This window comes from Chaetura pelagica, unplaced genomic scaffold (genome assembly GCF_000747805.2).
Source record: "Chaetura pelagica isolate M959 unplaced genomic scaffold, ChaPel_1.0 scaffold171, whole genome shotgun sequence".
Lineage (NCBI taxonomy): Eukaryota > Metazoa > Chordata > Aves > Apodiformes > Apodidae > Chaetura > Chaetura pelagica.
This window is the reverse complement of record NW_009952066.1, coordinates 708093-736057: the sequence shown is the minus strand read 5'-3', so window position 1 is coordinate 736057 and position 27965 is coordinate 708093. Positions and strand designations below refer to the sequence as shown.

Sequence of the window (27965 nt, the reverse complement as noted above, 5' to 3'; positions counted from 1 at the left end):
TTTAGCTGGTATTGGTCTGACATCTGCATGATACCCAATCTAAAGGCAGTATCTTATGCAGAAAGCTTAAAATCAAGACAAGAAACGTCAGATGGCTAGAAAACAAGAAGCAAACACAGAAACTACTCTAGAGAATTATTTTAATATGTTGTGTTTACTGATGCAGTAGAACAAACAGGAATTGTTTTCTCACTGTTGAAATCAGGATTCAGATTCTGAAGCTGGAGCCATATGCCTATGGAGCAGTCTGGGATTTACGATAGTAATCAGGATGGCTGGATTGCTCTTTGCCCTCTGTAAGATCTCCAGCTTCATCTACACAAACCCTGTATTTCTCAACAGCTGTTGTAATTTTTTATGATGAAAACCAAGAATGCTTGAAGGTGTGTTGGAGAAACTCAAAATGAGAATTTCCAATAAGGGCAACATTGGCATCTCCCTCTCTTTGCCCAGCTTGATTCCTAATCCTAGTCCAAACCCCATACATAAGGCCCTCTGTACAGCATGGTATTTAGAAATAAAGTGATAGCATGCAATAGGCTCACTGAGCAAAGTGGAAAGAATCCAGACAGTATGAAAAGACATTTGTAATTTTGTTTGCACACACTGTTAACCGGCTTCTACCAAACAGAAAAATAAAGCTGAGAATTGTTTTCAGCATAAAATCAGGCATTTAGCTGAGTTTCTTCCATAACTATAAAAAGGATTAGTAAATTCCTTACAAATCCTGGATGCTCAAAGGTCAAACTATTTAAGCAGATTCTCTGTAGTAATGTCTGTCACATTTTCTGTTGGAAAAGGAAAGATTTTTGATGTAAAACAATTTTCCCTGATAACATGCGTGTGAAGATTCTTGAGTCAAATACAACAAGTGATGCATTCAGCATGCTTTCCTTCCCCTTGTTTAATTCTTGGGTCCACCTGAGCCCAGTGAATGTGAAAGTGGCCTCTGCCCATATCTCATCCTGGGCTGTGCAGGAGAGTGTGGCAAGAGCCGCCACACCTTGAACAAACCCACCTAGGACGCTTCTTCCTCTTCCCTTTGCGGATCAGAGGCTTGAAATTCATGGCCTGCCAGTGCCTGGGGACAGATAAAGAGAATCTGCTGTCTTCTCAGGGTGCCTGATGATTTTTTGGCCAGGTGACACTGACCTTCTCATCCATGCAGGAATTTGAAGTGTCTTCTTGGACCATGGATAAGTCATGCACAGTCGTTGTGTTTGTGGGAGAAAAAATCTTGTCAGTAACCTGCAGGTTTTTGTTCCTGGGTTTTTAATTGGAGAGTGTGTCCTTGTACAGAGGATGGGTGGGAGCAGGCAGTCTTATGAACTAAATAAAACCTCTATCATGAATGGTATTTGCTTGGTCACCTTGGTGCTGAAGCTTCTGAGAGTAGAAGAGGAGCTTTTAAAGCAAATTTCAGCTCGCTAACTGGAGGCATGAGAGGCAGCGCAGTTACTGCTTGGGTGAGTGAGAAGGGCGACACTGAGGCAAAGTGGACAGTTCAGGTCTGCTACTGCTGCTTAGAAATGGCCACTGTCACAGGTGTTCCTCTGGTTTGGGAACATCATGGTTGCAATGAGCACTTCTGAAGCTGCTTTGAGCTCTCAGGTGTGGTGGTGGGCTTGGCTCAGGCTGGCCTCAGCCTTCCCCTCAGCCAGGTGCTCCCACTCCCACCCTTGGAACAACCTTCCTACCTCTCTTCTGCAAGAAGAAATTTAACCTGTGGTACAGCTTACCACACTCCTGGGTGACTGATGGTACCAGCAAAAGGATGGATCCTGGATTGTCCCTGCTGATCCCCAGGGTTCTGTGGTTGATTCCAGCCCACTGTGTAACCTCACTCTTGCTCCCATTCACCCTATGGCTCTGCACCCTGTTCTGTCAGCATTTGTGCTGTATGGTGTGTGCATAAGAGGATGTACATGCAGCTCATGCCCCTTCAGAGGGACTTTTGTACCCAAAATCAGTGGCAGGTTCCTGGAAATGCTTACCCTTGCTGGGAGTTGTGGGTTGGCTTTTCTCTGCATGGTTACCTGGCCTTTGGAGGAGAACCATGCTGACTGAAAGCTGAAGTGAAACTAGTGACTTTGGGGTTGTGTGTCCTGAAGGGCATATTTCTAGCACACATTTCATCTTTATCACCCACTGTTGTACAGGCTGCTGTTTCTAGGGACCGTAATACGGCTCGGGCTGAAGCTCTTCCCCTTGAATGCAGTCTGAGGCAAGGATTTTGCCTGAGCTATTTCCATGGACAGTTAATTACATTCGATGTAGAAAACAAGGAAATTATGTCAATTAGTAGCTTGGCTGAGTACCTTTGGTCACATCTCAGTGAGCACCGAATGGGGCTGTTCAGCTGTACTCCTTATCTGCAGAACAAAGTTGCTTTAATTGTATTCAGTTTTACAGCAAATTTCTACATGCTGTTAATATATTAATGGCTTTTTTCATTTGTACTGGGTAAGACTGTGTCACATTGGTGTGGCTGATTTTTTATTATTGTTTTTACTTTCTTTTCATATGCTTTATTCATATCCTTTCTTTTAATATTTTCATATGTTGTTTGGAATAAATATCTTCTGTTATTTTCATACTATCTATTCTGTTTCAACTGACCAAAAACAGGCAATGATGTTTCCTCCTAGGGAAGTTTTACTGAGTAGCTTATGGTCCAAATCTGAGCTGCCTTTTTTGAACATTGTGTCCCTCTATTAACAGATACTCTCTGGAGCACTGATTAGCAATCCCCTCTGTTGGCAGTGTGTTCCAGTTACCAGTTTGTTTCATATCTTTATCTTTGCAGAATCTTCTTTTTAAGTGTGGAAGAACTTGTACTGGAGAAAAAAAGCATGTTGGGAAAATGTAACAGGTGTGGCATGAACTTAGCAAAATAATTCATCTTCCAGCTAGTAAATGAATATATTGGACAGAAAAGATGAAGGAAGTAAGCAGGCAAAATACTTTAAAAGGCAAATTAAATTGGTGTCCAGATTGCCACTCAGGGCTGGGACGTGGGCATTTCCACCACGGGTTTAACACGTGCTACCATTGTCATGTGTAAATGTGCTGTAAGATACAAAGAGCAGTGTTGTCTGTGGAATTTGAAGAACAAACACCTGCAGTGTTGCTGGCTGGTAGTGGACAACATGGTGACTCACCTGCCTGGACTGAAGAGTTAACAAGCACTTTGATTTTTCCTTCCATCTACAGTAACACAAGTTTTCCTTCTCCCTTTTACCTTCTAGCCTAAACCAACTAAGGGAAGGATGCGCATCCATTGCCTGGAGAACGTTGATAAAGCCCTCCAGTTCCTGAAAGAGCAAAGAGTGCACCTAGAAAACATGGGATCTCATGATATTGTGGATGGGAATCATAGGCTGACGCTTGGCCTTATTTGGACTATTATCCTGAGATTCCAGGTAAAGATGTATAAAGACACAGATACATACATATTGGAATTTTCCCATGTTTGTTTGTAATATTGTGCTTTTTAGGAGCAGAGTGCTTCCAGGCCCTCTGAAATGATGGGAGTGAAAGGTGCCTAGTGTCTGGCAGGACATGCTCCAGAGCTGAGGAAGAAGATAAATTAGTCCTTGTGATGCTGCTGATCTGTAGTGGCAGCCAGTGGGAGTTTCCTGTGTGGAGAGTGGTTTTATTTAAAAATTCCTAATAAATATGAAGCTCCAGCCATAGACCTAGGAGGATCTGCTACCCTCAGCTGCTCTTCACCTCTGTGATGATTATCATTAACCTGGCTGACTTTGCACTGAAGCAGATTAAGGGTGCCCACAGGAATTGTTATAGTGTTCCACCTCAAGGCTGAGATTCCTTGTTTTCCGGCAAGTTGCACATTGGTCTTTGTCCTCAGTTAAAAATGTCCTTTTGCAGAAAGGATAATACATTCATAGAACAAATATATAATTGATAATAAATAACATAGTAATAAATAATGAAAATATTTAGCATTATCTTAATTTTGGTGTTTTCCTAATATGAAATTGTTTTCCTAACTTTCAGTGACAGCAGTGGAACTTAACTGAAGCTACAATACTCTTTAAAAAGCAATGAAATATATCTATAAAATGAGATATATTTGTCCACATGAAGTAAAAACTTTCTTCCTTTTCTTTTTCCTCTTTTAAAAAACTGGGTAATGGCCTAGAATCTGGAATACATAGTTGTGATGCTGCCAAGGGCAAACACCATTTCCTCCAAGCTTGACATTGATGCTGCTCAGCGTCCTGTGGGAGACACATCACAGGGTGACACTGTAGTACTGTATAGGGCAGGATTTGCCTTGACACTTTGGAAGAAGTTTTCCCATGAGGTTTAAACTGTTTTGTCAGTGGACTAAACAAGGAGTAATTCTCCAGTAAAATAAGGGCAGATGGAGTTTTTTTTTGACATGAATGCTCTTACATAAGGAAAAGCATTCACCTGCTTCCATCATGCCTGTCATTATAGATTTCCTTTGGTACTTACATTGTGATAGAATTCCTTCCATCGTTTGAAAAAAGGCAAAAAATGTGATTTCTCAGAGAAATATTTAAACCTTCTATGTTAATTTTAGATCCAAGATATCAGTGTTGAAACTGAGGACAACAAGGAGAAGAAATCTGCTAAAGATGCTTTGCTTTTGTGGTGCCAGATGAAGACAGCTGGGTGAGTGTGGATTAACCGTTTATCTCTAAAGCTCTTACAGCATTTTGAGTTTTCATTGAAATAATTTTAAATGGGCAAATAAATATCTTTTCTTCAATGGATTCAACTAAGAGAAGTGAGTTGATGTTTACAAGTCAGAAAATTCTGAATTTATTATATTAGTGCTGTGTGATAAACATACCAGTCTGATAATCATGAATATATAGTAGTATACTGACCCTTTTTTACCCTACTCTGAAGAAATAATGATGCTTTCATGTGTTTGCCACCTATTTCTCCCTCTTTTCATATATATGAAAGTATTTCCAAAATGTCTTTCTCTGGCATTAACATTAATTATGCATAACTAAATACCCATTTGTAGAGGTTCAGTATGTTTTCTCCATGAAACTTGGGTGTCCCTGTGATGACTTGGGGCAGATCAGCATTATTCAAGGAGCATTCCATCTTCTCCTTCTAAGAACTGTTCTGAAAGTGGTTTGTGAGCAGCCTGAAATTCTTGGAGACTTCACCAAACAAACAAATTCTGCATCGGTGTACCCATGGCCCACAAAAGTGGCTATCATATGGACTTTGTTTAAAAGTCAGTGACTAGGATCAGTCCTTGAAGATGGCCTGGGACAGCAGACAATTTCAAGGAAAAGTTTATGTGCCACTGCTCTTATGGCCCCTGCAGCCATCAGGCTTTACTCCTTTCTGTTCCTCCTGCTGTTCCTGCTCTTCTCTTGAACACGGTGTTTTGAGTACCTTTGACAGCAGCTAAATCAGGAGCAGGCCTTAGACTTGCAGGGATGTGAAACCTCACAGGCTTGCAGGTTGGGCAGCAAGTTATAAAATCATAGCTTCAAGTGATTACTTCAAAGTTCATTTAGAACCTTTCTCTGGAATAGATACCAATTCTGCAGGGTTTACAAGACTAGGTGAAGTGCACTTATCTCTGAAGTCAGTCTCTTATTAGAGAGCAGGCATGATAATAAATTCTCCATTGTGGGATGGAACATTCTACCCCGAGGTTTACAATAAGTGTCACTCCTGCAAGCAGCTTTTAGTGACAGCTGTATTGATTGTGCTGTCTTTGTTTTTTTGTTCTGTCAGTTACCCCAATGTCAACATTCACAACTTCACCACAAGCTGGAGGGATGGAATGGCTTTCAATGCACTAATACACAAGCACAGGTATGTGTGAATAAAGGTCTTTATGGATTTTGAAAGCTTGGACTGTTGTGGTGTTCACTGGGTTTTGCAGTTACATTGCAACTTGATTTTAAAACCTGTGGAGAGGAGAAAATCAAATAATTGCTGAAAGTTTTACAGCAACTTGCCTTGCTTTAGAGCTTTGCAGCTCTTGTGGTCCCTGCAAGCTCATCTTGTCCCAAAAGTTAATAACTGACATCAATCTGGGAGACAGCGTCTCACATCACAAGTCAAAATAGGTTGTGTTTGGTTTCAGGAGAATAAATTATACACATGATTGTTTTCATTTGAAACTGGCCATGTTAGAGAAAAAGTTTTTGTACCTTACTGAGTAACCCATGATTGCATCTGGTCACTTGGAATTCGGGAGTGGGAGGGGGGCATGAGATAACAGCAGCCTGGACAAAGAAATCTAGTGCTAGGTGTTGCCATGGCTGGGTCTGCTGCTTATTGGCAAGCTCAGGTGCAGCTGCTGGGACAGCTTGCAGACTTAGATGGCCATTAGGACAGACTGCATGACCACAACTTTGTTCCTTTCTTCTCCAAGTCACCTTTAAAACTGGTAAAAACTAGGTTCTGCCATGGCATGTGCTATTCCTGCATTCTTTTAATGCCCTGGCTGAAATGCATAGGGCTACTGGGCAGACAAACCTTGGCAGTGGGATGGGTCAGGTTTTCTGAGGGTTGAGGATTTTAGTTCATTTGTTTATTTGAGGGTGGCTGCACTGTGCTTTGGGAAATCTAAAGAATTTTCCATCCTGTCTAGGCCTGATCTAATTGATTTTGACAAGCTGAAGAAGTCAAATGCACACTACAATCTGCAGAATGCTTTTAACCTTGCAGAGCAACACCTTGGTCTTACTAAGCTCCTGGACCCCGAGGGTAAGAATTCCTGCAATTCATTGCTCTTTGTGGGCCCTTTTCTCCCACCCCTCCTAGTCTTGGGGCACAGCTTTGTCATAGCTTTTTGTGTTAAAGAGAAGCTGGATGCTGCTGACTTACCTGGTGATACAGCTAGGGAGCTGAGGAGAGAATGCAAGATGTTGTCTGCAGTGGACTGAGCAGCAGTAGCACAAGAGCCCTTAATCCTGTGTTTATTTTTCTCCATTTGACAAGACCAGTGGACTGCCATGTATACATAAAATCATTTCAGTTAGAGCCATCCTTCTGATCTGCTCTGAGAAACACTTTATTTCTGTGAGCTGGAAGATGAATGATGTGGATTTCAGCAAATATTTAGCAGCTCCTTTCACAGACTGTCAGTGAGTTTAAGCCTGAGTTTTAGCTTTCATGAGTGTGTTCATGCTCATGCATATTGGAAGGCAGGCTCGCAATGCTAGGACAAGGAACTTCCTTGTCACAGGGCAAATAGAAGCTATGTGTTTGGGCAGGTTTCTTCTTGCTTGTTTGTCAGTGCCTCAGAATTGCTGCAGGAAAGGAAATAATTCGTTTTCCATCTGTATCTCTCAGAAGATTTGCCTGGACAGACTTACTACTGCATTTTAATTCTTCTCTCCAAATACTGATATGGCATCGAGGTCCTCAGTTAACAGTAGTTCTGCCAACTCACACAGACCCTAGAGGAGGTATTCAGCTGTGTGCAAGCTGAAGTGTGAAGCCTGCCTCTAAGGCCCAAAGGCCCAGAGCCCACACTAAACCAAGAGATCAAGCAGCACTTCTTAGCATCAGAGTTCAATGCTGTGCAACACCAACTAATCCAGAACCAGTTCAAGGCGGCTGAACATATTTTTGATTAGTAGGTGAATCTTAGGAACTGAGCTGCCTCTGAATCCATCTCCCTGACTCTTAGACGCATCTTTGTTGCATTATTAGCTTTGTTGTTTTAACCCTTGCACCCACAATATGCTAAAGACAACTCTTATTTGGTTTGCAGATATCAGTGTTGATCATCCTGATGAGAAGTCAATCATCACCTATGTGGTGACATATTACCACTACTTCTCCAAGATGAAAGCTTTAGCTGTTGAAGGAAAACGTATTGGAAAGGTTTGCAAGCTCAAATTTTAAATTGTTATAAAGCAGCTGACGTTTTTCTGATTTTTTTTCTTGTTTTTTTTTCCTCTTGTTTATTAGTTTCTTAGGAGTCCACTGTATGGTGGTTTTCAGTTTTGCTGTTGAGTGTGTTTTGAATCTTAAATATTCCTGTATGACTGTGAGGAGCAGTTAATTTCCAGCTGCCTCGTATTAGAAAACGTATTGCTGGTGATTTATTTTTGCTTGTTAATTTTGCATCATTGCTGCTTTTCCTTTCTCATTAACTGTTCCTCCCTCTGGGTCCTCTGTCTCTTCTGAAGCCCAGAAAAGTCCCTCATTTAAGAAACGTGCAGTCATTCTCCACCCTTTGGCCAAGTTGCCTTGGTCTTTACAGCTGACAGACAGAACGTGAATTCTTTCGTAAGCCTCAGCTCTATCCCTTGATTGCTGTGGGATCATGGGAATTCACTGAAAAATGCAAATTCCTCAGGGATCCCAGCCCCTGTGGTGCTCAGGAGCCAGTGACCTGATTCATAAGTCAAGTCTCCCAACATTTATGTAGGCTGGTGGATTTAAATGCCTCTGAAGGGCACTGCCTGTTTTATTCATGTTCTGTTGTGCTGCTTGATGCAGGTGCTTGACAATGCCATTGAAACGGAGAAGATGATTGAAAAATATGAATCGCTGGCTTCTGACCTTCTGGAGTGGATTGAGCAAACCATTATCATCCTCAACAATCGCAAATTTGCCAACTCGCTGGTTGGTGTGCAACAGCAGCTACAGGCTTTCAACACTTACCGCACCGTGGAGAAACCACCCAAGTAATTTTGATCTTCACTTGAAACAACACTGGTCTGGTTTTGTTTAGTCAGTCGGTGATTTTTATTTTTTTTTAAGCAAACAAACACATCCAAGGAATTCTAATCTCGGCTTAAGAATGTTTTTTCCTGAACAAACCCAAATACCAGATTTCTAATTGGCACTCATCCTTATTACCGGGAGCCTTTTTGCTTTATGCTGTTTGATAGGCACATAATAACAACAAAGACAAACCCAGTAATGATAAGAAGTGTGTCTTGGTGATCCTGTGCCTGCAGGACCTCAGAGGCCTGGAAGTTGCCACTTTACTGAGATGTCTGCCTTACAAGATGAGTGGGAATAGCATAGTAATATCACCACCCATGCTTGCTAGCAGCATGTAATACCAACACACTGCTATTAAAAGAATCTTATTGCTTATGCAAAATCAAGAGGAAATACGTCTGTCTGTGTACAACATGGCTTTGCTTACTGAAACTGATATAACCGAAACTGTGCAACTTATTTCTGAGAAGTTTTTTTTAGCATCAGATCTGTTTATTTTTATTTGGTCTAACAGACATTCTAATGGATAATAATCACAATCCAAAATAGTACAGAGTAGCCAGACATCTTCTAAAATTGCAGTCTATTCCCTAGTGCCTATGGAGTTTGTTTATTTCCCAGGCATATAACTCAGGGAAGACAGTGGGAAGAGTTTATTGACTGCAGTGGACTTTAAGTAAAACTCCAATTTCTTGAGTTGATAGAGTAAACTAGGACAGTGTACATAATAGAATAAAAAAAAAAAAAAAAAAAGGTTTTCTGTTCCCCAAGGAGGTTTAAAACCAAACACACAGACAACTGACTTCTCTGAAGTTTCTTTTTTGTTTGACCCAACTGGTTCCTGGGGATGTGTGGGCTATTTCAATTGCTTCCAGCTTTGACACAAGATGAAGGTGTTTATCTGAATGCTGCATTCATGTCAATATTTTAAGGAAGTGCTTTATAATACCTTAGTAACAATGAAAGCTTTATTGTAACTCAATTCTTTTGCAAAATTTTGTTTAGATTTACAGAAAAAGGAAACCTAGAAGTTCTGCTTTTTACCATCCAAAGCAAAATGAGAGCCAACAATCAGAAAGTATACATGCCAAGGGAGGGCAAACTCATCTCTGACATTAACAAGGTAAACTGAGCCAGCTCCTCTGCTGCGACTTGGGATTTCATTGCTGTCCTTCAGTCTCTCAGTGTACTGGGAGGAAACACATTTGCTGTCTCCAGCCTTGATGTGGGGACCACGAGGGATGGGCAAGGTGGGGTGGCCTTTTCTTATAGCTCAGGCTCACTAATCTCAACCAAACCCCTGGGTGTCCTCAACAGCTGTAAGATCCTCTGCACTGAAGGAATACTCGGTCGTCCTGTGCAGTTGGCTGTGGATCTAGTAGCCCTGCCTCACTTCCCTGTGGTCCTGGCTGTTAGAGTTGATAGACTGAAAGTAACAACAATATCCAGGCATCGTAACCCTTCCCATTTGCACCTCAGCTCTCTGCTCACAGGCTGGGAGAATGAAGGAAGTGCCATGACCAATCTCGTGGATTCCCTCTCAGGGTTTCTGTGGCTTTTTTATGCTGGTGCAGCTGGCAGAACAGCAGCAGAGGTGACCAGCTCTCTCAAGGATAACAAACAACTTGAAACTGTGAGCTTTCCTCGTTTGTGTTTGATGGGGCTTGGCATTCCCAGAGCAGCTGTTGGAGGTGTCTGTTGCCTCAATCTCCATCCTAGAGAGCAGTAAACTGCACAGCTCTCTTGTTTGCATTAAGCCCCTATGAATTCCTGAAATACCTGGACTTCAGGCAGTTTCACATCTGTTAGGATTTAGAAGAATCTCAGGTAGTTTGTGTTTAATTGTGGGTATTTTTGTTGTTTGTAAGAAGATCTGAAAGGTGATTAGCTGGCTTTCAACATGTTTCTAAGACTTCTACTTTTTGTAATATTAATGTCATGCATGTGAATAATTTTTGGCTTTGAGGACTTGTATGCACCAAATATGTTTTTAAACAAATATTCTCTTACATGTTCAAGCCAGGTGGTTTGCTTAGGCTTTGTTGGAGGCAAAACCCAAACAAACTCAAGAAAATTTGTCTGAGATAAGCAAGTCTTATACCCCTTGCTCAGAAAACATATGGATGAGTTGAGAACAAACATTAAGTCCTATGTGTATATATTAGCAGGCAAGGTGTAAGGCCAGCCAGTATGAACCAGTTTTATTGGCATATAAATAAATAAATAAGCCAGTTTTGTGAAAATAGGCTGTAGTGACTTCAGTCCTGATTTCATGCAAAGATGGTGTGATTTATCATAATCCTGTAAGAATGTGTGTTTAGAAGATGTGCGTTTTTTCTCCATGTCTTCAGGCCTGGGAAAGACTGGAAAAAGCTGAACATGAAAGAGAACTGGCACTGCGAAATGAGCTCATCAGACAAGAGAAACTGGAACAACTGGCACGCAGATTTGATCGCAAGGCAGCTATGAGAGAAACTTGGCTAAGTGAAAATCAGCGTCTCGTTTCTCAGGTGCTGCTTTCTGAAATTCTGTGTGACTAAAAGGATTCCCATGAGTAATTATAGGATACATTTCTTGCAAAGAGAACATTTCTTCCTCTATGGCTCATATTTCATTGAAACTATGTACATTTTGTTTGTTGTATGTGTGTACAAATGCCTAGTTAGTATGTATGTGCATGTACTGTGTGTCCTGCCTTTAATGCATTTGGGATATCCCTTCCTTGAATTTATCACTCTCTACGCAGGAGATATTGATGTAGAAATATCTACCCACAGACAAGATTTTGTTTCTTTGAGTAGTTTGGTTAATGCAGTGGAATTAGCCCAGAATTTAGTTTTATTTTTTAATACTAAGGGTGACTTTAAAAAAATCCAAAACCCCAGCTTAATCCTGATGGCCACTATGATTCTTCCCCCAGGGCAGTAAATTACACTTCTGATCCTCTGAGTGGTTCTCTGGTTATCAGAGGTATCTCTGATTTTATTCGAGAAGAATTGTCAGAGCATTTTGAGATCCCAGATTTGCTAGCAAGTGTATCCTGTACAATCAGAAGTCATGTTACAAGCAGGAGGGCTTTTCTCCTCACAGCCATTCCTTAAGAAGCGTCTCTATCTTTACAGGATAATTTTGGCTTTGACCTTCCAGCGGTGGAGGCCGCAACGAAAAAGCATGAGGCCATTGAAACAGACATTGCAGCCTACGAGGAACGAGTCCAGGCTGTGGTTGCGGTGGCAAAGGAGCTGGAGACTGAAAATTATCACGATATCAAGCGCATTACTGCAAGAAAGGACAATGTTATACGCCTGTGGGAGTATCTGTTGGAGCTGCTCAGGGCACGGAGGCAGCGGCTGGAGATGAATCTTGGTCTGCAGAAGATTTTCCAGGAAATGTTGTACATTATGGACTGGATGGATGAGATGAAGGTAGGTGTTAGCCAGTTGAGAATGTGAACCAAACATTCCAGAGAGGTGTAGATGTCCTTTTCTGTAAGCTTTTAAGATTCATTTTGCCCCTCTGGTTTAATAAACAAATATAAAGGATCCACGTTCAAGAGCAGTGAACCAATTCCCTTACCTTATGATTATTTTTTTTTTAAATAAAGATTAAAAACATGTTAGGAAAAAGAACAAGTTTGCTCCTATAAAAAGCTACTTTTCAGCTTCATGCGTGTCTCATAAGGGCCCGAAGCTTTGGTCACAGTGCCTGAGTAAGGATGATGATTTGGGTGGATGGGAGTTAAATAACCTCTCTTCATCACAATTTACATGGGGAACAAGTCACCTCTTCACCTCTGTGCTTTAAAAAGCAGGAATTTCTTTCTGTGTGTACTCCTGGGATGTGACTTTTTTCTTGTGCATCAGCCAGCAGAACTTGGATGCTGTTGGAAGAAAGGAGGATGTGTGTAGCTCAAGGGCAGCTCACAGCACATGGACTGAGTGCTTTCCATTGGTCCTGCTGGGCTAACATAGCTTCTCATCATCCTTGACTTAAAAATGCATTTCAGAGCAGTCAGGTTCTTCACAGTTGCCAGTGATTTAAAACTTATTGACTCGTTTTCATATCATCCTTGTCTCTGTACATTTGAAATGGCTCCCCTCATGAGCCTAGTGTTTCCCTGGACTTAAATGAATGTAACCCCAGAGAACAGCATTATGCTTGGAGTCACTTAAAAACAAGCAGCTTATGTCTTTCGGCCTATTTTACTCATCTTTTACATTTTGATCAGGTGCTTCTGCTGTCTCAAGACTATGGCAAGCACTTGTTAGGAGTTGAAGACCTGTTGCAGAAACATGCTCTTGTGGAAGCTGATATTGCTATTCAGGCTGAGAGAGTGAGAGGGGTCAACGCATCTGCTCAGAAGTTTGCCACCGATGGAGAAGGTAACTAGCAGCCAGCATGTCCTTCTTTGTCTTAATTACACATGAGGTTATATGTAAGCCTCATTAGTTCTGCAGTGCATGTTGGTTAAATTCAGCACTAGAAAAGAGAATCCAGCTTCATGTGTTCCTTCTTTACTCATTGTGTCAATGATTAATTTGTTCAGGTGCCTGCTCAGGACTTCATTGTGGCATTGTGTTCTGCATGGGATGTCACGCTCCTAACCAGCAGCTGCTGTAACTTCAAAGTAGTCACTAGTAATTCCCCCTTCTTTGTGCCTAATACAAACAGTACAAATTATTGGACTCAGTCTGAAATTGTCCCAATTTATGTGAAATAAAAGCAATTCCACTAAACAGAGTAAATTACGTTCATTTTGTGCAGTTTGTGTGTGAAGCTGGTACAAATCTGGAGTAGTGAATTTTGTTTCACTGAAAACACTCATTAATATCTTTCCTTTCAGGTGTATTTGGTTTGGGTTGCTTTTTGCCTTTAAGCAAAGAACAGTGTTTTCTGATCTGTGTTCTTGTATGGTGGAGCTTGAAGAGTTCACATTCACTTTCAGGACTCTCTGAATTCTGTTACTTAAACTTCACAGATGGAGTTAAGAGCTGTGAGTGTGTCGCAGCTTGTAGAGATGACAATGGCTGGGTCCAAGTTGTAACGTCCATTCTCTGTCTGAACAGGTTACAAACCGTGTGACCCGCAGGTCATCAGGGACCGCGTCGCTCACATGGAGTTCTGTTACCAAGAGCTGTGCCAGCTTGCAGCTGAGCGCCGGGCCCGCCTGGAGGAGTCCCGGCGTCTCTGGAAGTTCTTCTGGGAAATGGCTGAAGAAGAAGGTTGGATCAGGGAGAAGGAGCAGATCCTGTCATCTGATGACTATGGGAAGGACCTAACTAGCGTTGTCCGTCTCTTGAGTAAACATAAGGCATTTGAAGACGAAATGAGTGGTCGTAGCGGCCACTTTCAGCAGGCAATAAAAGAAGGTGAAGACATGATTGCGGAGGAGCATTTTGGGTCTGAGAAAATCATAGAAAGAATTAAGGATATCCGGGAGCAGTGGGCTAACTTGGAACAGTTATCTGCCATTAGAAAGAAGCGTCTGGAGGAAGCCTCTCTCCTTCACCAGTTCCAGGCTGACGCTGATGACATTGATGCATGGATGTTGGACATCCTCAAGATTGTCTCCAGCAACGATGTTGGCCACGATGAATATTCCACTCAGTCCTTGGTCAAGAAACACAAAGATGTGGCTGAAGAGATTGCAAGCTACCGGCCAACCATTGACTCTCTTCACGAGCAAGCAAAGGCTCTACCACAGGAGCACGCTGGATCTCCAGATGTGCAAGGCAGATTGTCTGGAATAGAGGAAAGATACAAAGAGGTTGCTGAGCTGACTCGGCTGCGTAAGCAGGCCTTGCAGGATACCCTCGCTCTGTATAAGATGTTCAGTGAGGCAGATGCTTGTGAACTTTGGATTGATGAAAAGGAGAAGTGGCTGAATAACATGCAGATTCCAGAGAAGCTGGAGGACCTGGAAGTGATCCAGCACAGGTGAGAATACCTTTACCAGGAAGTTTGGGGAATACACCAGATGCCTTTTTCAGCTTGCCTGTAGCTCAGATTCTCTAATGTCTGTGTGATCTTTTCTTGTTTGTTCCCCCATCCCTCCAGGTTTGAAAGCTTAGAACCAGAAATGAACAATCAGGCCTCCCGTGTTGCAGTAGTGAACCAAATTGCTAGACAGCTAATGCACAGCGGCCATCCCAGTGAGAAGGAGATCAAAGCCCAGCAAGATAAGCTCAACACAAGGTAAGTGAAGACCTTGTGCTCATGAATGTGACACTGGCTGAAACATGTACAGTGGGGTCATTTGTGGTTCTTGTGTGGGTTTCTTAAGATATTCTAATGCTGTTGCCTGAAGTATCTTCAGGGTAGGCCTTTAAAGCTTCAGAAGGGAAAAGAGCTCTGTCTTTCAAATATTTAATTAATAGATGGAGTTTTGCTGTCAACTTCAATTATGCCCTGAGTGTATCAGTACCTTGACTTGAGAGCTGAAAATTTACTGTAATGACTATTAGGATAAAAAAAAAAAGCAAAATAATTTCATGTAATCTCATTTGTTGGCTTCAAAATAAACCAAGAGTTCATTTAGTGTGAGAAGTAGATGTAGCTAGCAGTTTTTCACTTGGGAAAAAATTATACTTTTAAGGACTCAGTGTTGCTGGCACTTTTCACATAATGATGTATGCCATAGCTTGGTTAATGCTTGTTTTTCTACAACTATTGATGATGTGGAAAGGACTGAAAAAACTTTATGACTTAACAAGCTAATGTTACCTGTGCACTAAGCAATGTTGCCATATCCTTTTCATTATACATAAATCTCAATTTCTCTGCTTTTCATTTCAGATGGAGCCAGTTCAGAGAATTGGTAGACAGGAAGAAGGATGCTCTACTCTCTGCTTTGAGTATCCAGAACTACCATCTTGAATGTAATGAAACCAAGTCCTGGATCAGGGAAAAGACCAAAGTGATCGAATCCACACAAGATCTGGGTAATGATCTAGCTGGAGTGATGGCCCTGCAGAGGAAGCTGACGGGCATGGAACGTGACCTGGTAGCCATTGAAGCCAAGCTAAGCGACCTGCAGAAAGAGGCAGAAAAGTTGGAATCAGAGCATCCTGACCAGGCACAGGCTATCCTTTCACGACTCGCAGAGATCAATGATGTGTGGGAAGAAATGAAGACCACCCTCAAGAACCGGGAAGAATCTCTTGGAGAGGCCAGCAAACTGCAGCAGTTCCTGAGAGATCTGGATGACTTCCAGTCTTGGCTATCCAGAACTCAGACAGCAATTGCATCTGAAGATATGCCAAACACACTGACAGAGGCTGAGAAGCTGCTCACTCAACATGAGAATATTAAGAATGAGATCAACAATTATGAGGAGGATTATCAGAAAATGAGGGACATGGGTGAGATGGTGACACAAGGGCAAACTGATGCACAGTACATGTTCTTACGCCAGCGCCTACAAGCTTTGGACACAGGATGGAATGAACTTCACAAAATGTGGGAGAACAGACAGAATCTCCTTTCCCAGTCTCATGCCTATCAGCTGTTTCTCAGAGATACCAAGCAAGCAGAAGCATTTCTTAATAACCAGGTAAGTGGTCAAGATGGAACTTATGCTGCAAGCAATTAACAAACAAGGTCATTTGGCAGGAGAGCCAAATCTGCTTGTAAACAGATAAATTGCCTCTTTTTTAAACTATAATTTGCGTTTTGTATTTTACTTCTAACTGCTCTTGGGAGATGTTTCTTTTTGTATGTGATGAATCTGTTGTTGGAGCAGACAGCGCAGCCTGAGCATAACATTTTTATTTATCTGATTTCTGCTCTAATTACAGGAGTATGTTTTGGCGCACACAGAAATGCCCACTACCTTGGAAGGAGCAGAAGCTGCTATTAAAAAACAGGAGGATTTCATGACCACGATGGATGCTAATGAAGAAAAGATCAATGCAGTTGTAGAGACTGGCAGGAGGCTAGTTAGTGATGGGAACATTAACTCAGATAAAATCCAGGAGAAAGTGGACTCTATTGATGACAGGTAAGGTTGGAATGATGGCAGAATGTAGCAGTTCATACTTTAATTCTGGTCTCTGAAAGATGAATCCAAAGGCAGAGTAACATGTTAGAAAATGTCTGTTGCACACTGTTTGTCTTTGTCCTGTGGAAACATAAGAATTGTAATGTTTCAAAAATGTGCCAGGCTAATCTTGATTAAATATAATCTCTCCCATTTTCTGGAGACTTACTAGGTAATGAGCTCACTACCCAGAATTTGGCTGTACAAGTGTTGCTATATAATTCTTGGAGCATTAACAAATTTTCTGTTACGGTGGGAGCTGTAGCAGTTCACTGTACTTAGTTCTGCATGTCTTAGTTTCCTCTGCTACCTTCTAGCTTATTTAATTTTAATAATGAATTTCTGTCCTTCCTCTGAGGAAGGAATGTGGTCCTTCAAGAGTGTAATTGCCACTGTATCCACCCCACCTGCTTGGCTTTGATCGCCTTGTCTGGGGCCTTGTCTGGCCCTTCTGAAATCAGATTAGGAAGCATTGGTACAAATTCCTCTTTCGTCCTAGAACAAGTCTTTTTCTCTTTGACTGTGGTGTGGATGCTGTCAAATGTTAAGAGTTTCTTTTTCTTTGAAAACCAAATGTTCAGTTTTGGTGGTGATGATTCATGGTTCTTTCTGCTTTTGGTTTGGATAATAGTGGAGTCTTTCAAGGCACTTTTCAGTCCTGAGGATCAGAACACAGGAGTAAGCTCATACACAACCTTTTTGTCAACTTTTACTCACAGCCCTTCTATCAGACTTGCATCATCCCACAGCCCCTAAGCTGAGATGCCTTTGTCTTCAAAGAGAAACTGAAGTAGTTCAGAAAACGTTGTGCCTTTCCTGATTTGGCAAATATGTTCCACTGTGGATGTACCCACTTAACTTGTGGCTCAGGGCTTCAAGAGAGGCAGATATTCCTGTTCCCAGCGTTTGCAGTGGGCTTCTGAGTCCTCTGACAACCTAACCCCAAGGATACCTCGTGTTCTCATTCTCTCTGTAACCAGCTTGACTGTCTTTAGATCCCAAGGAGAACCTGCAGAGGCCAGGAAGAGGAGATTGTATGAAAGCAAATAAGGTGAAAGCTAGGAAATTAATTATCTTTATTTACAGTCTCTGACTTTTAGTGTCCTCTGCTATAAATTTTGCCATCACATATGAAACCAGGAGGACTTTATCCTGGCCTTCTGATCAAGTGTCTTCTTTCTGCAGCTTTTGGAATATTAAAAGATAGCATCCAAGGTAGCAAATGGTCAACTGCTTCTTGCAGCCTGTTCTTAAGTAGTTGCAGTGGGAGATGGCTTCACCCTCTGTCCTGCAGAGAGGTTCCTGCTGTTTCCCCTCAGTAAAGCCACTCCTCTGTGTCTCCATTGTCCTGTGTCTCCCCAGCTGGCCACCTGGCGCATCCTGGCTGTGGGATGTGTGCTGGAGTTCCTACTTTGAATGGAAGGCAAGTCCTAGAGACTTTTTTTAAGCCCACTTTTTTTCCAATATGTTTCCTCAATTCTAAAGCTATTTATGCAGAGCACTGCAAAAACCATCCGGTGCTCTGCTATTCAGGAAATCCGTGGGATTGCTCTCTGAGTCTGTAGGGCTGATAAGCCTCAAGAACAAAGCCTTAGGGCTGGGTGTAGTGGGAGTGGTAGCAAAGGAAGCCTCTTTGGTTTCAGAAAAAATCACTCTCCCAACCAAGCTCCACCTGGATGTATAACAAAGGACCAAAACAAACAAGTACAAAAATATGCAGTGGCTCCATACTTCCCATGTGGAGCTCTTTGTAGTTTTTAGTATTTGTTAACAGTGCCTTTTACAGTCATGCTTTCAAGCTATTCCAGAGGAGATCCCACTGTCTGTTGATACAGCAGGCAGACCCTGCCCTAAAATGGTCACCATCTGAAGAAGTGGTAGGCATCAGCTAAGGAAGGAGAGGAGGGTGCAGAAGCAGAGTGGTGCTGTGCAATAGGAGATAAACACTTCAGCACAATCTTTTAGTGTAATTCACAGGAAATAGGACATGGAAGAAGGGTTTGGAAAAGAGAGGATGGGATTTGCATAAAGGTATCACTAGCTAGCATTTCCAACTGGGAGAGAAGCTGGTTTCCCTGTTGCTGCTGTTCCTGCTCTGGTGACTTCTGCTGCTGTTTTCTGCCATCTGGAGGGGGAGGCAAGTTCTCCTCCATTTTCTCTTGGAAAAGTGCAAGTGCCTACCCATGGCCTCCCTGATTCTGAAGATGAGATTTAGTTTAAAGACAGTGGCAGATCTGACTCAGATTGTCATCAAGTGTTGTATTTATGCAACTTTCTGCTCAACAGAGAATTGAAGTAATTTTTGTTCTTGCCCATTCAGAAAGGCAAGTGCCTCTTTCTTGCTGGGACAACTAAAGAAACTAAAACTGTCTTGCATATAGCAGGCAGTTGTGTTCATGCTATGTGTAAGATTTATTATTTCTGCACTGGCTTTGAAACCCACAGGCTTACAGTTAAACCACAAGTGATTTTGTCAGTTTTCAGCATTGTTCACATTCTCAGGGGCCTCTGGAAAGCCAGCTTGGGGACACTGTGGCAAATTCTAGTTCTCTGCTTTTGAATTAATTTGAGTCAGACACCTCCTTGTGCTGGACAGATCTCATTTTCCTGTTTTAGATTCTTTACTTTCCTGTTTTAGATTCTTCATAATGTTGCCACAAAAGGAAGATGCCCTGATATTTTAACTGGCTACAGTACATTCTGTATCTCCCATTTTACCATGTAGGTCTGGCTTAGCTTGGACCTCTGGATCTGAGGCTGCCTCTTCAATATATGCATAGGAAAGCCCCCTTTTAATGCAGCCCTAGGCACTGCTGTGGTGTAAGTTACATACATGGTTATTTATCTGAACAGGCAAATTAATTCAAAGTAATTCTAAATAATTAGAGCCTGCAGAGCAAGCTGTTCTACATGTGGGATCTTCTTCCACAAACTATTTTAGCAAATTAATAAGAAGCAGTCATTGACAACCTCAAGTGTGACAGGGTCTGTCTGCCTCATCTTTTGAGTATCCAGTTTAAACCTTGTTACAGTTCAGTGCTGTTCTTCAGAGAATATTCATCTTTCAGTCTCACTCCAGGTCATATTGGACAACAAACAACCTTTTACAGTGAAAAGGCTCTGTGTGCCAAAGTTCATATTTGTTATGCTGAGGGGGAAGGAAAAAAAAAGTGATGTCATCTGTGTGGTATCCCTGCATGATTTCTCTTCAAAGTTCTTGAAGTTAGTATTTCCAACACTATCTGGGAGACATTTTTGTTAGTTTTTTTAAACTCGAGTTCTCTTCACTTAAGAACTTCTCTCCTTACTCTTAACCATTCAAATAAGTGTCCTGAAAATTCTCCTTTTAATTTCACAACTTGTGTCCTCTCCAGATTACTTAAGTCTATAATATAATCTAGCCTTAAATATTTGAAATCATCATGATAAAAACACCCAAGAAATTCCTTGCTTCATTTTAGCTACCTTGCTTCATTTTAGTAATGTACTGCATTTGTCCAGGCATATAAACACCAGCCAAGAAAGAGTGGAATCAAACCCCATGATCTCTGCTGTGGAGATTTTTCCTAAGGCACAATATATGTCTTTTCCTTTGTGCTCTCTCAGATAGCACCTGTCAAAACTTCAAGATTACCTGGGCTTGGACTCCAGCCTCTTGTTTTGATGGTTCCATATGTCTTCCTTGCTATCTGATCTGTAAATCAATTTTCTTGACCTATAGCTGTATAGATACTGCTTGCCTGGTTATTCAGAGGAAGGTGTTAAGACAAAAGTGAAGCTATTTGCAGTTACTGTTCCTCTGCCTTAATGATCTTTTGCTTTTATGTAAAACATATCCTTAAATATTCCTTGTGTTTCTGAAAGCACTACATTTGTGCCAGAGAGCTCGGTCTGCTAATTTTATAGAGCAGGAAAAGTGGTATCGTAATCTAGTTGTTGTCATCAATGTGTCATTTACAGTCTTCTAGAATATCATGAGTCTCTGGAGATTTCCACTAACATGGATTTATTTAGCTATTGCCAGTATGTGCTGAGATCATCTTATAAACCCTTTAATTTCAAATTCTGTATCCCTCTTTATCTTAGACTATTACAAAGGGCAGCAATAGTTCACTGTAAGACCATGCACAGTGAAATATGAACAAATCTAACACAATGAGCAGTAAATAAGAATTAACTGCTTTACTCGCCCTCCTCCATCTAAATCACCTCATAAATAATGAAAGTACTGAAGGACAGGCATAACCACTCCAGATTAAGTGCTAGATAAATACATGTTCAGAGAGACCTTGGGAATCAGCTCTTAAGTACCAAGTCCATTTGAAGAACCCACCAAGACCTTTGGGACTTCCAGCATGACTCATCCTGTAAGGGGTCAACAGTTAGGAATTAAAAATAGGTCTTATAGACTAACCTTTACTTTCTTTCTGTCTGCTCTTAAATGCTCTGAAAAATATTTTCAGTGTGCATAAACCTTCTATTTGCAAAAACACACAGGTGTTTTGCAGCTGTTGTTTGTTAAATACAGTGTTTTAAAGGCATATGACCTGTTACAGCTTTGTTTAGGAGGAGGAGGTGCTGAGCTATAGTGAAAATATAAAGAGCACTACACTTTGCAAGAGCCACATAACTTGCAATCTCCCTGTTGCAATTTTGCAGATAGTTTTCTTATGTCTTTTGGCAAACAGCCTGAACTTTCCCATGGTCTTCAAATTAGTGGGCCAAATTCTGTACGTAACACTTGTGAAACCCTGCTGACTTCAGAATCTTCCCTGTGTATTTAACTGGTCACAAAAACAAGTAGATGCTGAGCTTCAGTAAGCATGTTAAATAACATGTGTGTATCTGAACTTCAAAGTGTCCTTCATTTGAAAGGCAGTAAAAGACAAGACACCACATACCTCATATGTGTGTCCCAGAGAGCCCACAGAAACCAACAGTTGACATTTTGCATGAAATAAGTGCCTAATACAAAGTTTTTTTCTCTGATTTTTTTGGTGGTTTTTTTTTACTAGACATAGGAAGAACCGTGAAGCAGCCAGTGAACTTCTGATGAGACTGAAGGATAATAGGGATCTGCAGAAGTTTCTTCAGGATTGTCAAGAGGTAAATGATGTCCTTTCACTGTTGTCACTAAAGGCTGCACGCAGCAGAAGAGCATTCTTACCCATTATTTTATAAGGACTGGAATACTCAGTGTTTTGCAGTCAATTTTGCATCCAGTGATGTTTAGTGTGGAGTAAACAGTAATAATAATAATAAAAAACCAACAACACCCAAAACCCTGCAAAAATTAATTTTTTTAAAATTATTTGTTTTTGTTTTGTTTTTTTTTTCTCATTAACTGAATTTTCTTTTGTCGTGTAAGCTAAAGACAGGGCAAATTGCCAAAAGCAGGGAAGATTTTTGTGCTATGGGTAATCATGTGGAATCTGGTAGGATTAACATTGAAGTCATTAAGAATTTTGTCTACAGCTGTATGTGGCCTGGTGCAGGAAATTTCAAGTGATTTCTACAAAACATTAGTCAGAAGAGTAGGAGGTTAGGAATAAGATTGGAGCAGGATTAAATGGGATCATTTGTAATGGGTTATTTATCTGATAATTTGCATCTGTTTAAAATTGTTAAGTACTGTATCATTTAAAAAAGAAACCCTTTCTAGATTTTCTAGTGACTTACGTGGACTGTTCACACTAAAGGCAACAATTTAAAGTTAGGAATAATCTTGTTCCTAGCATGAAGAGTTAATCGAATAATTTCCAGGTTATTTCATGCAGTACTGACTGATAATAAAGATACTTGCACGTGGTGCACATTAAAGACTGGCTTTTTTTTTTCTGAAGCCTGCAAAGAAAGCTATGACAATGACAAAGCTGTGCTTTGACATTCAAGAGTCATAGGTTAGCAGCACATCTTACCCAGCTATGACAGAATGGAGGTCACTGCAGTGTGTCAGGATGGAATTGCCCACAGCTGAGATTTTGTACCAGGAACAAACAAAATGATGATCATAAACTGGGCAAGTGGTGTTTACTGCTTGGTTGCCTAGATACAGTCTTCTTTTCCTGCATTGCATAAGCTAACCATGAATGTAGCTTAAATTGCTCCTTCATTGGTAGTAAAAACATGACAGATTAGCAACATTTTTGCTGTTATTAGAAGCAGCTTCTTCCTTCCTCTAACATCGCTGGTACAAAAATCCCCCTGGCTCTTGGAAGCTCTTCTAGCCTCCATGCCAGTGTGGTTGTGTTCTCTAGGATCTGTTCTTTCCCCTATATCATTGAAAGAAAAAGGAAAACATAAAAGCTTTAGTGTCTGGCTGCCTGAATGCCTTTCCTCTCATTTGTTTCTCTCCAGCCACTAAATCTGGATGTCTTGACTGTATGGTTCAAAGACAGAACTTTCAATACCCAAATGTTATGAATTTCTCGTCCTTTTTAAGAGGACATTAACCTTAATGATATTGAGTGGGGTTTTTTTGGGTGATGGAGCAACTGTCCTGCAGGGTGGAAGGGAGCCAGGGGAACTCCTTGCCCTTTGCTTTTTCATTGGGGCTGATCTGAATCAGTCTCCAGTTCACCTGGCAACGATCCTTCGGCCTTCCTGTCTGCTGCCTCAGGGACTGGCTCCCCTCCTCCTGTCTCTTGAGGAAAGGAAGCATGTTTTCTGCTGGGTGCTCCTTCCCCAGAGTAGCTGCTTCCCTCCTGGGTTGCTCCATGCGGAAGCATTACTGTGGCTGTGGCCTCCTGCCCCTCACTCCTTCCTCCCCCCGGAGCCCAGGCCCAGTGCTGAGCAGAGGCAGTGCTGCCAGGATAACCCTCCTAACCACGACCCGGCACTGAGGAACCGTTTCTCTGGGTCACACACAAGGGAAAACAGCAGATTTTTCCTGTTGTTATTAGTCAAATTCACTGTCACCGGTTAATCCTGGGTGTTGCTTCTTATGTCGGTTTTCCACGTTCATAAATATGTGTTAAATAAATTTGTAAGTGAATGGAATAAAGAGTGACAGCAGAAAATCCTGAGGAGAGGTGATAGATTTTGCCGTCTTAGTTTTCTTTGACTTTCTGCTCTTTCCCAGCTCAACTTCAAAGAGATTAAAGCTGATGTCCTCTGTAAGTGCTTAGAAGTCCCAGCAGTGTCTGGGCTAATTTCTCCAAGGAGTGAAAGCATTTGATGAGGCTCCACACGTCAGGTGCTTTCTGCCCATTCCTGGAGTGTGCCGGTGGGTTTGTCACAGCCTATGAACCTCATGCCCCAAGACAGCCTGTGTCAGCTTGGGTGTTTGCAATGTCTGGGAAGTGCAGCAGCAGTCAGTGCTCTTTCACATTCCCTTCTTGCTCTGCTAGATTTACCAGGGTTTTGTCTCTGCCTTGCTCTTAGTTCCTGCCTGGCTTTCCGTGCAGAGTGTTACAGTCTTCTGGGAGCAGAAACATCTGTTGATAGGAATGATACTGCCTTTCCTTTGGAAGTGTTTCTAAATCCTCAGCAGCCTTAATACTGTGGCTGAGTAAAAGCAAATGGTGACAGAGAACCAGTGCAGAGTAGCAGAGTGTAGAGTGTAGCAGAGACTACAGCAGCTGTCTCCTACCCAGATAGGCAAGAGTAAACCGACTAATTTTGAGTTATATAGTAATCCTTAATGCATCCTTTGATTGTTAAGTAGCACAGTGGCCTGTTTTGACTAAACTTCGCTGCCTGTGGAGGTCTCCATGAACAGGAGCATTTTTCTCTGTAGACTTGATAGCAAGGTCAGATGAGGAGCTTCTTTGATTGCTCTGATAAAGTTTTCTCTTTTTGTGGAGCTTAACAGTGCCTTTAAGGGACTCCTTAAACAAGACTTGTGAATGCTAAATGGACTTGTTGCCCTGTGTCCTGAGTACAGAGCAGAGAACCAGCAGGTCTTGCCTGTGCTCTGTTACTACTCTTGTCAGGGAGCATCCTTGGCAGTACAGCATGTATTTCTGAAATAGCTTTCTAGAGACAAAGCTTACATTTGTTTTGACATTTTCCACTTGGGCAGGCGACTCTAAATATGCAGAAAATGAGTATTTTTCAAATTCTGTAAACATTCCTGTGATTGTGGTTTTTATCCACACCTAAGGGGTAAATAAAGCACCCAGACTCATCCTAGGAGGAAATTTGTTGTTGGCTGCTGTGATCATTTTCACATTCTATTTGCCTTTGGCAAATAAGTTCTTGTCCTTGTTGGAGTTTTAAAGTATTGATTTTTTCTACTGATGATCTGGAAGTCATTCGCAGTGTCTTTGTATTTGCAGAAAATCAGAATGAGATCAATCTTGGATTTTATGTAGTGGGAAAAGGAAAGTCTTGAGTACCAAAACCCCACAGGAGACTGGACTAACAAACAAATTTATTTATACAAACCTATATAGAGAAAATACTGTGGGGAAAAGGTACAAATGAGATGTAAATTAACGATCTATAATCTCTATTCTGAATAATTTTGATACAAGTAAAAATACAGAATTTCTCATTCAGCATTTCCCTGAAAAATTTACCTTGGGGTTTAATTCTGGAGCCTTCCTTTTGCATGCCCCTTCATGAGCATGTACTCTGCAGTGTCCTCAGGAAGACAGTATGGCTCCACAGCAGTGTTATGGCATTCCAGTCCGTGTCCTGAGCAGCACACTAGGTAACATTGCAAGGGAAAAGTGGTACGAAAATACACTGTGACAAATAAGTAGGACACATGTCCCTGCTTCTCTTGCTGTTCAACTGGATGAAAGCTGTGTATTTGATTTTGCTTATCAGGGAGTTGATTTTGTTCTGCTTGAGTCATAGGTTATTTATATATTTTCATAAACACTTGTGTCTTTTCCTTTTCAGCTCTCACTGTGGATCAACGAAAAGATGCTTACAGCCCAGGATATGTCCTATGATGAGGCAAGGAACCTCCATAGCAAATGGCTGAAGCATCAGGCATTTATGGCAGAACTTGCATCCAACAAAGAATGGCTGGAGAAGATTGAAAAGGTAACTGAAGAATGTCTCAAAAATGCCTTCATCTTTTTTCAGAAATAGTTATGCACAGAGATAGGATCTGTTCTGCAGCAGAATTGGTTCTTGAGCCATTTCTCCAGCTAAAGCAGAAGGAGATTTCATCACTGTAGAATAAGTATCTTATCACATTGGGTCTCCATCTAACCCATTTTATTCCTCACTGATGTTAGTTTTTATCAAAGACATTCTCTCTCACAGAATAGTCATTAGCTAAGTTGCCAATTAAATTTTGTATTTCTTACCTGTTAGGAGGAAGACATAACCTAATTTTTATACCCAGTGGGTAGAAGGGGCAAATGTTGTGATTTGAGCTAATGAAGTAGAAGTACTTCCTGGAAAGTAACTGAATACATGTGAATAACTGAATTTAGTGTCCCATGCTGCCATGCTGGTTTTCATTGATTCAGGACCATAATCAGTCTGCCTTTTCCCATGCAAAATTAGTGCGTGAGTGAAGAACAGCCAGTTTTGTACCTCATTATGATTCACAGCTCTGTATCAAGTTACTTTGAAGGTTTTATTATGCTGTGATGAGCTGTATTTCCCCCACCCTATTTTTCTCATGTGCAGCTCTGGAACACTAAGGAGGTCTCCTCTTTAGGTCTGAACAGTGGGTTTCTGTTCAGTGTAAGTTAGCTTAATTGCTCATTTCCTCTCCCACTTTGGCACTCTGCATCCCTTTAGAGTCTTTTCTGTGATCTGCAAATAGCAATACCCTGTAATGGTGTAATTAGAAGGCTGCTCTTAGTACTGGAAATACTTTTTTAGTGATGCTGATACATTTGTCTCTGACAAATCAGATTGCAGCTAAGTATCAAAGTTGTGTATCCAGCCAGAGCTGATAATCACAGTATTAATGTTACCAGTGGTCACAGCTATTAAATGTGCTGGATTGTGAATAACGTTCACATCTGAAAAGGTTTTGTCCCTTGGCAGCACCACCCAGGTGCAGAGGCATAGTTAAAAGAAAGTACTTCCCAAACTAATACAATCTTTGTAAGGGCAAAAAGACACCTGAAGTCCAGGTGCTCTGCTGGTGCTTGCTACAGGGCTCCTGTTTCCCACAGAAAAATGTTCCTCTCTGGTATTAGCTTGCCATTAGCTCTGCCGTAAGCTCTTTCTCCCACGATCAGGCTGGATCTTCATCACTCTCCTGGTGAAATGGCCCTGTCACACAGGTACGTGGGGCAGGCTGCTCTGCTCCTGTCTGAACAGTGGCCCCAGGAGCTCCCTCAAAGGAGCGTGTGTAGCAGGGACGAGAAAGGAGGCCTTGCCTGACCTTCCCACTGCCCAGAAACTCTCTTCCTGGCAGCAGGCAAACCTGGGAGATTGTTCTGGAAGGAATCAGAGGATAATTGGAGATAGAAAATGAGTGGATGGTGCTGCCAGCAGATGAGGAATCCTGAGTGCTCCCTAATCAGAATAATTTGACTAACGGTCTGTGAGTGCTCCTGGGGAGGTACCATTTTCTTGCTTTTTGCTTTGCAGGAGGGAATGCAGCTCATTGCAGAGAAACCAGAGACTGAAGCCATAGTGAAAGAAAAGCTGACAGGTCTCCATCAGATGTGGGAAGAGCTTGAATCCACCACCCAGACCAAGGCTCAGCGTCTCTTTGATGCGAACAAGGCAGAGCTTTTTACCCAGAGCTGTGCTGATTTGGATAAATGGCTGAATGGTTTGGAGAGTCAAATTCAGTCAGATGACTATGGAAAAGATCTCACCAGTGTCAACATCCTGTTGAAGAAGCAGCAGGTAAACGGAGTGCAGGTTGCAGAGTGGGCAGACAGCAGGTATCTGCACTCAGAGGAACAGGGGGGGATCTTTTCCGCTTAAAAAGACTTAATTTGCTTTTCTTTCTTCATATTGTTTCATGCATCTTTAAGAAGAGCCAAAAATATATCCAGAAATAAATCGGCTGTAAATTTCTTGATGCAGTCTCCACCCTATATTGCCTCCTTCCCCACGTTAATGTCTCTATTGTGTCTCCTGTTGTAGTCCTCCAGTCAGTGGTTGTTCCCTCTCTGTACGTGGCTGTCTGCCTGTGATTCAGACTTGTCTGAAGCTGTTTGGTCCCTGATTTCCTGCTGTAAAGGCAGCAAGGTGTAGTGAGGACAGCAATGAAGCTCTGATGTGCCATTAGCTGTGCTCCATTGTTGTTAAGGGTAACTTGTGAATGACCAGTAGA

The 27965-nt window shown here is 41.7% G+C and overlaps 1 protein-coding gene across 2 annotated transcripts in view; it reads left to right on the top strand.

The window, feature by feature from the left end:
• Window positions 1-27965, top strand: part of SPTBN1 (spectrin, beta, non-erythrocytic 1) — an 89546-nt gene that overhangs the window by 40093 nt on the left and 21488 nt on the right. For both annotated transcript variants that reach the window (XM_010004619.1, XM_010004627.1), the window contains exons 3-19: window positions 3249-3422; window positions 4574-4665; window positions 5761-5841; window positions 6626-6741; window positions 7754-7866; window positions 8488-8675; window positions 9724-9841; window positions 11070-11228; window positions 11841-12143; window positions 12947-13100; window positions 13785-14655; window positions 14776-14913; window positions 15514-16270; window positions 16515-16717; window positions 21772-21862; window positions 25607-25753; window positions 27269-27532. In XM_010004619.1, the coding sequence (XP_010002921.1) occupies window positions 3249-3422; window positions 4574-4665; window positions 5761-5841; window positions 6626-6741; window positions 7754-7866; window positions 8488-8675; window positions 9724-9841; window positions 11070-11228; window positions 11841-12143; window positions 12947-13100; window positions 13785-14655; window positions 14776-14913; window positions 15514-16270; window positions 16515-16717; window positions 21772-21862; window positions 25607-25753; window positions 27269-27532 (3969 nt within the window). The remainder of the gene's footprint in view (window positions 1-3248; window positions 3423-4573; window positions 4666-5760; window positions 5842-6625; window positions 6742-7753; window positions 7867-8487; window positions 8676-9723; window positions 9842-11069; window positions 11229-11840; window positions 12144-12946; window positions 13101-13784; window positions 14656-14775; window positions 14914-15513; window positions 16271-16514; window positions 16718-21771; window positions 21863-25606; window positions 25754-27268; window positions 27533-27965) is intronic.